The 13229-nt window shown below is 42.5% G+C and overlaps 1 protein-coding gene across 1 annotated transcript; it reads left to right on the top strand.

The window, feature by feature from the left end:
• The first annotated feature begins 1895 nt into the window (after window positions 1-1895).
• Window positions 1896-12025, top strand: slc67a1 (solute carrier family 67 member 1). Its single transcript, XM_084682010.1, has 11 exons — window positions 1896-2014; window positions 2104-2286; window positions 2614-2711; window positions 3331-3476; window positions 3948-4080; window positions 8607-8719; window positions 8886-8996; window positions 9399-9499; window positions 9759-9860; window positions 10366-10486; window positions 11528-12025. Exons 2-11 carry the CDS (start codon window positions 2125-2127, stop codon window positions 11713-11715), a joined length of 1275 nt encoding a protein of 424 aa, XP_084538136.1. The 5' UTR covers window positions 1896-2014; window positions 2104-2124; the 3' UTR covers window positions 11716-12025.
• Window positions 12026-13229: the final 1204 nt, after the last annotated feature.

Raw genomic sequence — 13229 nt, forward strand, 5'->3', positions numbered from 1 at the left:
GTCTCTCGTGTGGACTTTGGATCTTTAGTTTAGCTTGTTGTGGATGTCTGGGTTTTCAAGATGCACTGAATTTGTTGTGCAATTGGAACATTCATGAAAAAGCTAGCATTGTTTAGTGGGCTAAACGTAATTGGGGAGTTATAAACAGTGAATTGTATTTTTCTCCTTCATTTCCTTTTGCATGCCAATTTTGGCTTTAAAGGGTTTGGTATACATTCTGTTTTACTTTAATGTATTGTTAATGTTTGGAGTTTGGTACAACCTCTTTCCCAAACAACTGACTGATAAGCCCAAGCAAGATCTGCTGCTTGTCAGCATGACTCAGCATCACTTGGTACTTCATGCTATGAGCGCTGTGTCCGGGTCTGTCCCAGCTCTGCATCAGTCTGTGTCTGCAACGCATTTGTTGCATTAATATGATCCATAATTACACATAACATAAACAATAAACACACAGTAGAAAAATAGTTCGCTTTATGATTCTTTTATGCATCCACCGTATTGTGTCTGACAAAAAAGTTTGGCAATATTACTTTACAGCACATGATGGCACCTCCAGTGGTGGATCTAATGACAGCTGCCACCCCAATACAAAATACTGCCACCCCAATTATTTTTATTTTTTAATGCATTTAACAGGCGCTTGTATAAGCAACTTCCAAGACAGAGCTTTACAAAAGTGAATAGGTCTCTGATCATAACAACGAGACAGCCCCAAACATTGCGGGTAGCCAAAACATGAAGCATAGATTGTGAAAATACAGTCCCAAAAGGAAGAACCATAAGAGCATGTAGTGAAACAAGTTACAATCAAACAACATGAACCTCAATCTTCCCATGGAAAAATATTATTTGTACATTATAGAACATTTCAATAAATAATATTAATGTTACTGTTTAATTTAAACTACAATGTTTTAGCCTAATAATTTACCATAGGGAGTACTGCCTGGCTCTGCCATCCTACGTACTTCCGCTCAATTTGGATTTTGCTTCTGTACTAGGTCTGGGAGCTTGGCTTTGAAGTCAAATTCCAGAAACAATTTTTTTGTAGGTACAATCAGCGAACAGAGGGAGTGGCAGAGAACGATGACGTTAATGTTTTGCACTAGTTTGAGTAGTTCAGTAATGGCGGCGGAGAAAGATGTAAGCGAAACTATTCTGCGGTTGTGGCAACGCTGCCGAATATCCATAGGTTAAAGCCGGAGCAAGAACATTCCTTGCTGAGTTTTGTTGGTGGCCATGATGTTGTGGCCCTCCTCCCCACGGGGTTTGAGAAAATTTGAATTTTCCAGCTACGGCAGCTAGCTCCGTTACAGTAGTGGTGAAGGAGTTGGCTAAGGCGAACGCTTGCGATTGGTTATGGCAAATCAGAGTGGCTCTGGGCGGATCCAATAGTTTTAAACTTCAACAGAGGACCCGCCTTCAAGGAAGTTAACGTTTGTCAATGGAGAGATCCCAGACCGTCTGTACAAATGAAATGTACGAGGGTATGGTTAGGACCTGGCTAGTACTGTACCCCCCTACTTTGGGTTTGATTCGCCTCCAGGAGGCTACCCAACAACTTCCTTTTGCCACCCCATTGCCACCCCAAATGAACATCTCTAGATCCGCCACTGGGCACCTCTGAGGTGTGCTGATTTAATTTAGATTGATAAAGGAATTTTTGAAAACCCCTGCATCCATGGATTCATTCTTTTTACATTATGAACATAAACTTTATCTGTATAGTTTGCGTGCGCAGTGTTTAAATCCCAAACTTGACGTAATATTTTTTCAGAATTCTGATCTTGCATTTACATAAACACAATCGGCTCCTGTAAACTTCAATAGCGAGCCCCACTTCCAAGGCTACGACAATGGCTTTTATTTTGGCAGTTTAAAACAGGAAATGTGTAGTGTGTGGCCGTAACCTCGGTTGATACAGATTTTTCAGATCAAAGTCCAACAAAAAATATGTAAAATCGTGATTAACTTGAATCTCTGTCCTTAACCACTGGAAGAGATTCATAAGGTAAGACATGTTTATACCATGGAACGTAAAACTGATTTAACGTAGATGTACATTACTTATCAGTCATTTGTTCCGATCTGGGTGTTCAGATTGTTGGAATTGACCGGAAAATGAAAAGTGGAACAAATTTGGAAATGGCAGGAGTGGGTCCAAGTTCGCAGACCTCCGTTTCAGACTTGACAACACGATCAAAGCAGAAGATCATTTATGTTACCTACCTCATAGCTGCGCTGGACATTACATGGATGTTTTTACAGTTTTCTGTTACTCCTGTAAGTAGGTTATTTTGTTGTAAACGTCCCTGTTAGTGAAATTACATTGATCTTTTTAGCAAGACATGTAAAACATGTTCAGTGTATTTTGTTATAATGGATGTAACCTATTTTAATAGAACCAAACCTGCTCTAGTAATAAATAAATAAATCGCCAATAGCGTGCATTAATACAGATATTAATAAATGCATCCATTAATATAATATACAACAAACAATTAAATCATTGAGGAAATACACAGTGTGTGCCTGTAACTGTAGTGTTGGTGTTTTATTTTTATTTTGAGATTGCCTTAAATAGTCTAACCCATGCATTCTCTTGACTAGTATTTGGCCAGGAAACTGGGCTTTGACACCCTCTGGTTCGGTTATTTGCAAACTATGGTCGGTGTCATTCAGCTTCTTGGAGGACCTCTGTTTGGCAGGTGAGCAAAAAGTATAGATTATCCTACAACCTTTTTTATGTAGTGTGGTTCCATTTATTTCTGCTATTGTCCATATTAAAGTACTCCACCGTTTGTATTATTCAAAAGAATTGACCTTTGGTGTGGATTGTTCTCAAATATAATTAAATAAACAGGTAAGTTTATTACCATGAACCTTGAAAAACGTTTAATTCTATTCTGTTATTTATGCAAAAAATGCAAAAATTTACAGAATAATTTGTACTGAATGCAGTATGTTGGTTTCAATACAGTAAAGCATGTTATTAGTTGTATGTACAGTGCGTGTGTTGTGTGTGTACTGTGTGTGTATTGCATTTCTATAGAATTCCCTGTAGGTTGAGCTGTTTGCATTTGCAAACTCAAATCAACTTTTTATGTATTTTTTAGAAAGGATGTTTCAGTAGACCTTCATAATGTATCTTACTTAAAAAATGAAAATTCAAAAAAGTTACAAATAGTACTATTGCAAAACACTTACAGGCAGAATTTGGCTATTGAAAACTCACCTGGACACTTTCCAACCCTAAAAGTATACATGTTGCCATCAGTGTTAGGACACCTGTTGCTGGATGGTCCTGATTGTTTATGTTGTTGGCAGGTTTGCAGACCTGGCAGGAGCGAGGGCAGCATTGGGTCTGTCCTGCGCTGCGTCTGTCCTTTACTTTCTCTTGTTAGCAATCGCTGACAATCCTCTCATGCTTTTCATCCACAAACTCCCTGCTGCCTTCATGCATGTCCTACCCGGTAAGGCACACCTACGCTTCCTGGGATAGGGTGTCGTATAGCAGGGATCATAACTTGTCAATGCTTGATCAGATGCAAGGCGAATACGTAAATCTCAATGGCATTTAAACTTCAAGAAGTCGCAGTTCCAAATCCCCCCCACTGTACGTTACGTTAGATTACATTTCAATTTATATAAATTATCTGATGCAGTCTAAACCAAAAGTATTGTATTTAGGATGCTGTATTACATATAGCTTGTCTCTCTACTCACTAATTACTAACTTTTCATCTGAATTATGAATTGATTTAGTTTCTTCATCTATGCTAATCTACGTTTAGAAATTTGAAATAGCATTGACCATGCATATGCATGGTTGTCAGCTTGATAATGCACAGACTGTTAACTTCTAAGGTGAGGCTGCTTGGTCATGTGACACCATGTAGTATTGGTTCTTTCATAAATGTTTTTAAATCAATAATATCGCACAGGGGCCCAGATGATTGTAACAGACCTAACGGAGCCAGAACGCAGGGCGGACGCACTGGCCAAACTAGGAATATGTTTTGGCATCGGCATGATTGCCGGCTCCACTTTGGGTGGTTCGCTCAGCACTCATTATGGGTAGGTACTAGGTACCTGTCATTACAGGTAGGTACCTGCCTGGTCATTATGATCTGGGAGGAGGCCAGTCATGGATGGGAGAAACGCGGAGGATAAGTTCCAGTTTGTGTGCCCTAGATTCTGTGTGTAGGGGGGGGGGACATGTCGTGGGTTTTTACGCATGAATAAGAGGGAATCCTTGTCACTACGCATGTGTGTCGAGTGCGCAATAAAAATTGCAAATAAAAGATTCAACCAGGAATCCATCTTTAAAAAAATAATTATGGGTAGGTACCTGGTCATTATGGGTAGGTACCTGGTTTTTACGGGTAGGTACTTGGTCGTTATGGGTAGGTACCTGGCAGTGGCGGCTGCTGGTTTTTCAAAGAGGGGAAGCTCATTTTCGGCCTACATCCTAAAATGTCTCAATTTATTTGGCTAGTTTACTTGCTAGTTCACCCCTACGACATTAGCATAGCAGACATCCCAAGTCTCCCGGAAGGTCCGGGAGTCTCACGCATTTCAATAGCGGCTCCCTGACGCCCGCTAATGGTATACAATTTCCCGGAAATCGGGGGGGGGGGGAGACCTCCCTGAAATGAGTTTCTGCAACTTGGGATGTCTGGCATAGTTTGAATGAATGAACGAACAATCTAATGAAACAATATTAAAGTCAAATGAGGAAATGTGGGAATTAAATTGAACTGAAACAAGGAATGTGGTGTATAATTGTATGAAACGTATGATAAAAATTGGCTAACAGTTGCGCCAAGCAAATACCAAGAAATAGGTTGCAGCAGTTTGTCTTTCGATGACACTTGCAAAATCCGCTTTTTTATAGAGGGTTTTCACAGACGTCACATTCTGGGCAGTAACCCGGACGCGTGGCCATTGTGGAGGCACTCGGTGTAAATAACTAAACGGAGTACAATGGAGTATTATGCGCTTTGGATACTTTAAGTGAATGTAGCCATGTCCAAACAACCGAAAAGCTCATCAAAACACGGCCAAGATGCAAAGGCATATAGGGAAGGACTTGGACCACAAACATTTTTGATATTTCGAGAAATTACAATGTATTGGCGGTGAAGATCCCTACGAGTTAGCTCCCTCTTGGATCCGTGACGACCCAGTGATTCTTCCTTCAGTTGCATATCCCAATATAGTCAACTACCTGGTTTTCTCGCCGAGCCCATACACAGCGGAAGACCTTAAATCCTAAAAAGGTTTGGAGGCCTGTAACCAGATGGTGTGTGGATGGGTGAGGGAGACGCAGTACCAAGTTATCAACGACCGTTGTGTTGTGAAGGCCAAAGTAAGTAATGCAATAACGTCTTTAACCAACCTAACCTTAACTGTATGATATCATTGCGAAACTCAAGACGTAGCCAAGTGACTCTCAATCCTGTTTTTTTCCCTGGTAGATCTTGGTTAAGCATTGCCAACCACAAGTGCCTCCTTTACATTGATAATCTCTGACATTCCTCTCCCTGGTTTTTAATAACTTTTGGAAGTCGATAATATTGCATATGTTTTTCTCGATCTGTCCTATTGGTACAACCTGAAACATGGCAATAATTAACCATTTTCCTTGACGACGTTCGGTATATACTTCAGTGCCTACAGGTGATTTGTTGTAATGCGGAGTGCCTCCAATATGGCGACTTCCAGTCTGTTGACGCGCCGTTAAAACCCTCTATAGTACTAAATCGTTGTCAATCAAAAGGAGATGCAGTCTTTCGACAGACCCTCCAATCATCACGTGGAAGCAAAGCGTCCAGGGCAGCCCACTCCTCCATTCACCCCCAGAGACGCTGAGCGTCCAGGGCAGCCCACTCCTCCATTCACCCCCAGAGACGCTGAGCGTCCAGGGCAGCCCACTCCTCCATTCACCCCCAGAGACGCTGAGCGTCCAGGGCAGCCCACTCCTCCATTCACCCCCAGAGACGCTGAGCGTCCAGGGCAGCCCACTCCTCCATTCACCCCCAGAGACGCTGAGCGTCCAGGGCAGCCCACTCCTCCATTCACCCCCAGAGACGCTGAGCGTCCAGGGCAGCCCACTCCTCCATTCACCCCCAGAGACGCTGAGCGTCCAGGGCAGCCCACTCCTCCATTCACCCCCAGAGACGCTGAGCGTCCAGGGCAGCCCACTCCTCCATTCACCCCCAGAGACGCTGAGCGTCCAGGGCAGCCCACTCCTCCATTCACCCCCAGAGACGCTGAGCGTCCAGGGCAGCCCACTCCTCCATTCACCCCCAGAGACGCTGAGCGTCCAGGGCAGCCCACTCCTCCATTCACCCCCAGAGACGCTGAGCGTCCAGGGCAGCCCACTCCTCCATTCACCCCCAGAGACGCTGAGCGTCCAGGGCAGCCCACTCCTCCATTCACCCCCAGAGACGCTGAGCGTCCAGGGCAGCCCACTCCTCCATTCACCCCCAGAGACGCTGAGCGTCCAGGGCAGCCCACTCCTCCATTCACCCCCAGAGACGCTGAGCGTCCAGGGCAGCCCACTCCTCCATTCACCCCCAGAGACGCTGAGCGTCCAGGGCAGCCCACTCCTCCATTCACCCCCAGAGACGCTGAGCGTCCAGGGCAGCCCACTCCTCCATTCACCCCCAGAGACGCTGAGCGTCCAGGGCAGCCCACTCCTCCATTCACCCCCAGAGACGCTGAGCGTCCAGGGCAGCCCACTCCTCCATTCACCCCCAGAGACGCTGAGCGTCCAGGGCAGCCCACTCCTCCATTCACCCCCAGAGACGCTGAGCGTCCAGGGCAGCCCACTCCTCCATTCACCCCCAGAGACGCTGAGCGTCCAGGGCAGCCCACTCCTCCATTCACCCCCAGAGACGCTGAGCGTCCAGGGCAGCCCACTCCTCCATTCACCCCCAGAGACGCTGAGCGTCCAGGGCAGCCCACTCCTCCATTCACCCCCAGAGACGCTGAGCGTCCAGGGCAGCCCACTCCTCCATTCACCCCCAGAGACGCTGAGCGTCCAGGGCAGCCCACTCCTCCATTCACCCCCAGAGACGCTGAGCGTCCAGGGCAGCCCACTCCTCCATTCACCCCCAGAGACGCTGAGCGTCCAGGGCAGCCCACTCCTCCATTCACCCCCAGAGACGCCGAGCGTCCAGGGCAGCCCACTCCTCCATTCACCCCCAGAGACGCCGAGCGTCCAGGGCAGCCCACTCCTCCATTCACCCCCAGAGACGCTGAGCGTCCAGGGCGGGGCATAAACGCAGCATTTATCCAATGACCTATAGTTTCGAAGCACTGAAAAAAATAGTTTTCTAACGCATTTAAAATGTTAACACAATAGTAAATATTTGACCATGATTTTTTTTCAATGTTAGGGGAAGCTGAGCTTCCCTTGCAGTCTAAAAGAAATTGCCACTGGTACCTGGTCATTATGGGTAGGTATCTGGTCGTTACGAGTAGCAGGGGCGAATCTAGGTTCCCACTTTAGCGGGGGCTAAGCCCCTAGATAAAACCAAATTTTTTTCCTGTGACCCAGCAAAACTAGGGGGGTCTGGGGGCATGTTCCCAATTTTTTTTGTGTGAAATATACTTTTAAATTGTGTCCTCTAGTAGGTCTTAGGAAGACAACTGAACACATTTAGATTAAAAATATGAAGATTTTTTTTTATATATATTTTTTTAAATAATCGTTACGGGTAGGTACCTGGTCTTTAACACCCCTTTCCCACCAACTTAGCTCAGAATTCTTGGAACCTTGGTGTGATCTAGCGAACCATCCCACTTTTCACCAGTTTTGAGTGGAACCATTGCTATCAAGGCTCTTTTATATTATTAAAATATGATTTTCCATATATTTTCATAATTCTTAACATCATTGATAAAATACATACAATGACGTGTGAAGCGTTAAAGCTGGTGCAGGAAGGTTTTGCGAAGTTAGATATTGTAGCTTCTAATCTAAACCATAATATCCCATCACCTCCCTTCAAAGCCACTCCCACAAAACACATGAACGCGTTGCCTGACTACAGAACTACCCCTAACTGGGAGACCAGTCTAGTTAGTCAACAAGTGAAAGGGAGCTTTTGAAAGCAGCATATTTTTTTTTCACAAATTCCCCCATGTCGCATTCACAAATAAAAACACAACCAACACTATCATAATGTACATAAACATGGCTAACATTAGTACTCACTACTTTCAAGCAGCATGTTAGCCTGGTTGAAAACTACAATAACATGCATTAAGTGCAGGGGCAGAGTGCGCGCAGGTATACAGGTAGCCCGTCCAATCATTAGTCTCGGAAAGGTCAGAATGATTTGTCGTGTTTATTACAGTCCTGCGATGCCCACAGATGTTGGATTGAGTTCATATCAAATATGACAAAAAGTGCTTCTGAACAACACTGCCTACACCACCTTTAAGGTGACTCAGATTCTAGTTTTGATTTACCTTGTTGATTTTGGGGTCCAAATTATGTTTTGAGAAAAGGAGAATGTACCTTGGCAAAACGTGTTGCCAGGCGTGTTGATTCCAGTATCAGACTGCTGATTCTCCTCCGTGATCTGCAGGGAAACCTTCACCGCCTGCGTTGCTGCCTCTGGGAGTTTCATCAGCTTAGTCTTAGTTTGGAAGTTTATCCCCAAAAACACAAAACCACAAGCTCAAGGTGACAAAACAGATGGTAAGAGTTTGAAACTTTTTATTTCCCGTTCAACACTGTTTAGTCTTCACAGTTAATCATTCCTGTAAAGTGTTGGTCAACTTTTGAGGTATCTAACAACAGTGCAACAAGAAGTTCCTTGTTACCCTAAAGGACCCTGATGTGTGCTTGTGCTAATTTTCTTTAGGAGAGCTTCGTGAAAAAAACATCTTTAATTTGAGTGAGATAACTAGACTGATGAGGTTTCCCAGTGTGACTAAAACATTCACAATAAAGATAATCTCAGGTTTGCCAGCTGGTAAGTGTTACATTTGAATATATATATATATAAATATAATAATAATCCTTGAAGAGGTGCATCGTGATATGTTGTGTTTGGTCTGGAAGCAGTCAGCGTTGTCCCCAGCACTCACCCAAGTTGATGTGGTTTATTTGACTGAAACAACGTTATGTTCAGCTGGACACAATGTTGCTCATGATATTTTTCAGGTATTTAATGAAATTCCAAGTCCCTGAAGGGGAGATCCTACCCTGGATGCCCTGATCTGGGATCTGTTTTCATGTTGTGTTGTTGTAATATGTACTAACTTGGTGCTTGGCCAGGTCACCCTTGAAAAATAGGTTTAATATCTCAATGAGCCCTTCTTGGTTACATAAAGGTTAGATCAAATAAAACTGTTGTTTGCATGATCTTTTTCAGGTATTTTTCAGGTCATGTTTTCCGTAATTGCAATCAACTTTTTCCAGCTGCAGCCTGAGCAGAATGGGTACCTGATGGCCTACTTTGGGCTGATGCAGATGGTAGGAAGGTTTGGTGTTTGTATCAAAGTACACTTGATAAAGCCACTGACTACAAATGCCTGTCAAGGTTAATGGATGTACAGTGACAAAGTATTCAGACCTTCATATTTTGCATATATTCTGTTATGAACATATTTTAAAATGGATTACAAAGTATTTTCCCATCAATATGTAGGGGGTTACTGTTGGCTAAGAGACTTATTATTAAATAGTTAAGGTAAAGCAACACGATGGACCTGTTCTTTGCTAATGTCTGCAGGGAATCCAAGGAGTCGTCATTGGCCCTCTGACAGCAAAGTATTCTGAAAACATCCTTCTTCTTCTCTCTGTCAGCATCTCAAGTTTAGTTGGCCTGGCTCAGGTAAAGATAAAGAAAACAACCATTAAACCCAGTCTAACCCTACCCGTCCCTAGCTACTAGTCTAACCCTAACCCAGTCACTCCCAGTGAAAATAGATCTAGTTAATTGAGGGGGCATTGTAATTCCAAGGATTGGGGGAAAACTACATCAATTTAGAGACTGAAAATAACAAATTCGCTTGACTTTGTGAGACAATGATGTAACAAAAGTGCCACTTTTCCAAATGCAATGTTTTATTTTTGTTTACGTGAGCAACACATGTCCGTAGAGTAGGGATGTTGGGTTTGGCCGACAACAGTAACTAAGGAGACGGAGCACAATGCTGAAGCAGACCTGAGGAGGAGCAGGCTTAGCGGGGACGGTGCATTACTGCAGCTACTTGTGAATACTTACACAGCTGTCTTATAAACATACTACACGTGTCCTGTTTATTATTTGAATGTGTGAATATATGTATGAATCCTAAATACATATACATTTGAATATGTGAATGTTTCTCTGGCAGGCGTACATGATGAACGTATTCCAGTTCTGCTTCATCGCTGCACCCATGATGTTCTCTCTCAGTGTGTTCAATGTAATCACGGACAGCATGCTCACGAAGAGTGTGCCTTCCTCTGACACTGGTAAGACAGCATGCTCACGAAGTGTGTGCCTTCCTTTGACACCGGTAAGGCACGCAAAATAGATGTGTAAACCCGTGTCATAGATAAGCAGAAGTATGAGACAGGGTTGGCGGAGCGGACGCCATGCCAACTGCCAAGTCTTCTGCCTCTTTGTTAGGCTGTCACTCATAATTCCCACCTCTGAGTTGAAGCCACGCCCCCTACGCAAAATCGGGGCCAAAAGTCTGAAACAGAAAAAAATATGCCTGAAACTGAAAAGAAAAAAATAACTGAAAAAAATAAATAAAATTGAAGCTGTAAAAAAAACATAAAATGTGAAACTGTGAAAATATGAAAGTGAAAAATAACCCTTATTCTAAATAATTCCAGCATTTTATTGAAATTTTATTAAACCTGAAAAATCGTTTTATTTTTAAAGTTTTCGACCAAAACGTACATTTTCAATGTCAAGCTTTAGTTTTTCGACTAAAGATATTTTTTTCGAATTAACAAAACATTTGGCCCTGATTTAGCTCTATAGTCGACCTGCTAATATATGTGGCTGATTCTGAACGAACTCGTCTTCAATATGAACGTGTTCTAACACATTTAAACCATGAATCATTTTTGAAATGTTAGGGGAAGCTGAGCTTCCCTTGCAGTCTTAAAGAAATCGCCACTGTTCTGATCTTTGGTTTCCTGTTGTACTTATACATCTACAGCTCTGGAAAGAATAGAGATACAACTGGTCCTTTTTCTTTCGTTTAAAAATAGATTTTGACTTTAGATTTTGAGTGAGGAACAGAATGGTAAAATTTGCAGTGGCCTTTAAAATGTTACCTTTCTGTTCCTCACTTAAAATTGTCCTTCTTAACTTTTTTAAATGAAAGAAGAAGGTGTAGTAGTCTCTCAATTTTTTCCAGAGCTGTATATACAACATCTGTATTAACTATTTGTACATCTCTTTGGATAAAAGCATCTGGCAAATGGATAAAATATAAAGCTATTAAAGATATTAAATATAAAGCTTTTATATTTATAAGTTGTTGTGTGTTTCTCCAGGCACCATGCTGGGGCTGTGCGCGTCAGTGCAGTCTCTGTTGCGCACGGTTGGACCAACGATAGGAGGCTTTCTGTACCACAACTACGGCGTATCTTCTTTTGGCTTTATTCAGTTTGTAGTGAACGTTGTGGTGTTAATGTTTCTGCTTAGAGATTTTGCCAGCGGTAAAAAAAATCACAGAGCTTGAGATATTGTAGTTATATACAATATAATAGTAACTAGTTATTGTTGAGGCAATATGTGATAAGATAAGGTCCGTTTATCTTCATGTCTGTAATAAAATATATATATAGTATACACTTGTAGTGTCATTTAGTTCACTTAAGCACTTGAAAAGTTGTTTGTATTAAGACCTGATAACTGCATAAACCAAACATTGGCCAGGCCATCTTGGAATATGTAAATTTCTCCTCTCACAGCACTTACCTACTAAAAGATCTTACCATAGGTTAGATTCATCTGGCTTTAATACAATTTCAATAAAACTTTTTATAGAACTTTCTTTGTTTCAAAGTGCTTGCCTTTAGTTTGATATGAGAGAGCTATAAAGACACTATATAAACAACTAAACTTAAACTGTGGCTGAGTGCGGTTGAACATACTGTAAATGTCTGGTGGAAAGATGGTTGGTCTTCAGGAAGGATGCTCCTGATTGGTGAACAGATGGTTGGTCTTCAGTAAGAATGCACCTGATTGGTGAACAGATGGTTGGTCTTCAGTAAGAATGCACCTGATTGGTGAACAGATGGTTGGTCTTCAGTAAGAATGCACCTGATTGGTGAACAGATGGTTGGTCTTCAGTAAGAATGCACCTGATTGGTGGACAGATGGTTGATTCTCAAGAAGATGCTCAATCTTCACAGATTTCCTAGAAGTGACCAGACAATTCTGGAAGTAACCAGCAGGGTTAGGATATTAAAGTTTCTTGGGTAGCTCCCCCAAAGACATTTACAGGTAAGCATTTAGCAGACGCTTTTATCCAAAGCGACTTCCAAGAGAGAGCTTTAGAAAAGAGCATAGGTCACTGATCATAACAAGGTATTCCCAAACACTGCAAGCAGCCAAAACATGAAGCATACATTGTGAAAAACTAAACAAGTGCCAAAGGGAAGACCCATAAGAGCATGCAGTTATACAAGTTACAAATTAAAACAACATGAACCCCAAAAAGTGCAAGACTGTAGCTGTAGAAGAACAATCAACAGTAAAATATTTCACAGCGAGTACAAGAGTTAACTTCGTTATAACTAACCTACAAGAGCAACAAGTCTCTCGATAAGAGTCATTGTGATCTTGGAGGAAACTAACATCAGGTCCAATCAAGCAAGCATTCCTAAGTGCCGTTGTACTCCCAGAACAAGTGTGTCTCCTGATCTTTCGGATGTTGTAGAGGGTGAATCTACACAACCGAGAGACTGCAGCAATGTGGGCCATGAGGGAGAGTTTGTCAAAAGACCTTCTGCATAGAAGGTTTAGAATCTAAATTGTGTGTGCAAACAGTTGCTTTTTGAGATGTTACATCATCCAATCAGTCCATCTGATTTATACAGCTGCCTCAATAAGTACAGCTAATGCTCAACATAACCCTAACCCTCTCTGACTGAGATCATCCCATGGAGCACTTTCCAAGTAGTTTTTGTCTGAATGCAGAATTCTAACCTCAGAATCACTGTCAAATATTGTGGGCAAGAGTTAAATATC

This window comes from Hypomesus nipponensis, chromosome 19 (genome assembly GCF_054491055.1).
Source record: "Hypomesus nipponensis isolate SF chromosome 19, ASM5449105v1, whole genome shotgun sequence".
NCBI classification, from domain to species: domain Eukaryota; kingdom Metazoa; phylum Chordata; class Actinopteri; order Osmeriformes; family Osmeridae; genus Hypomesus; species Hypomesus nipponensis.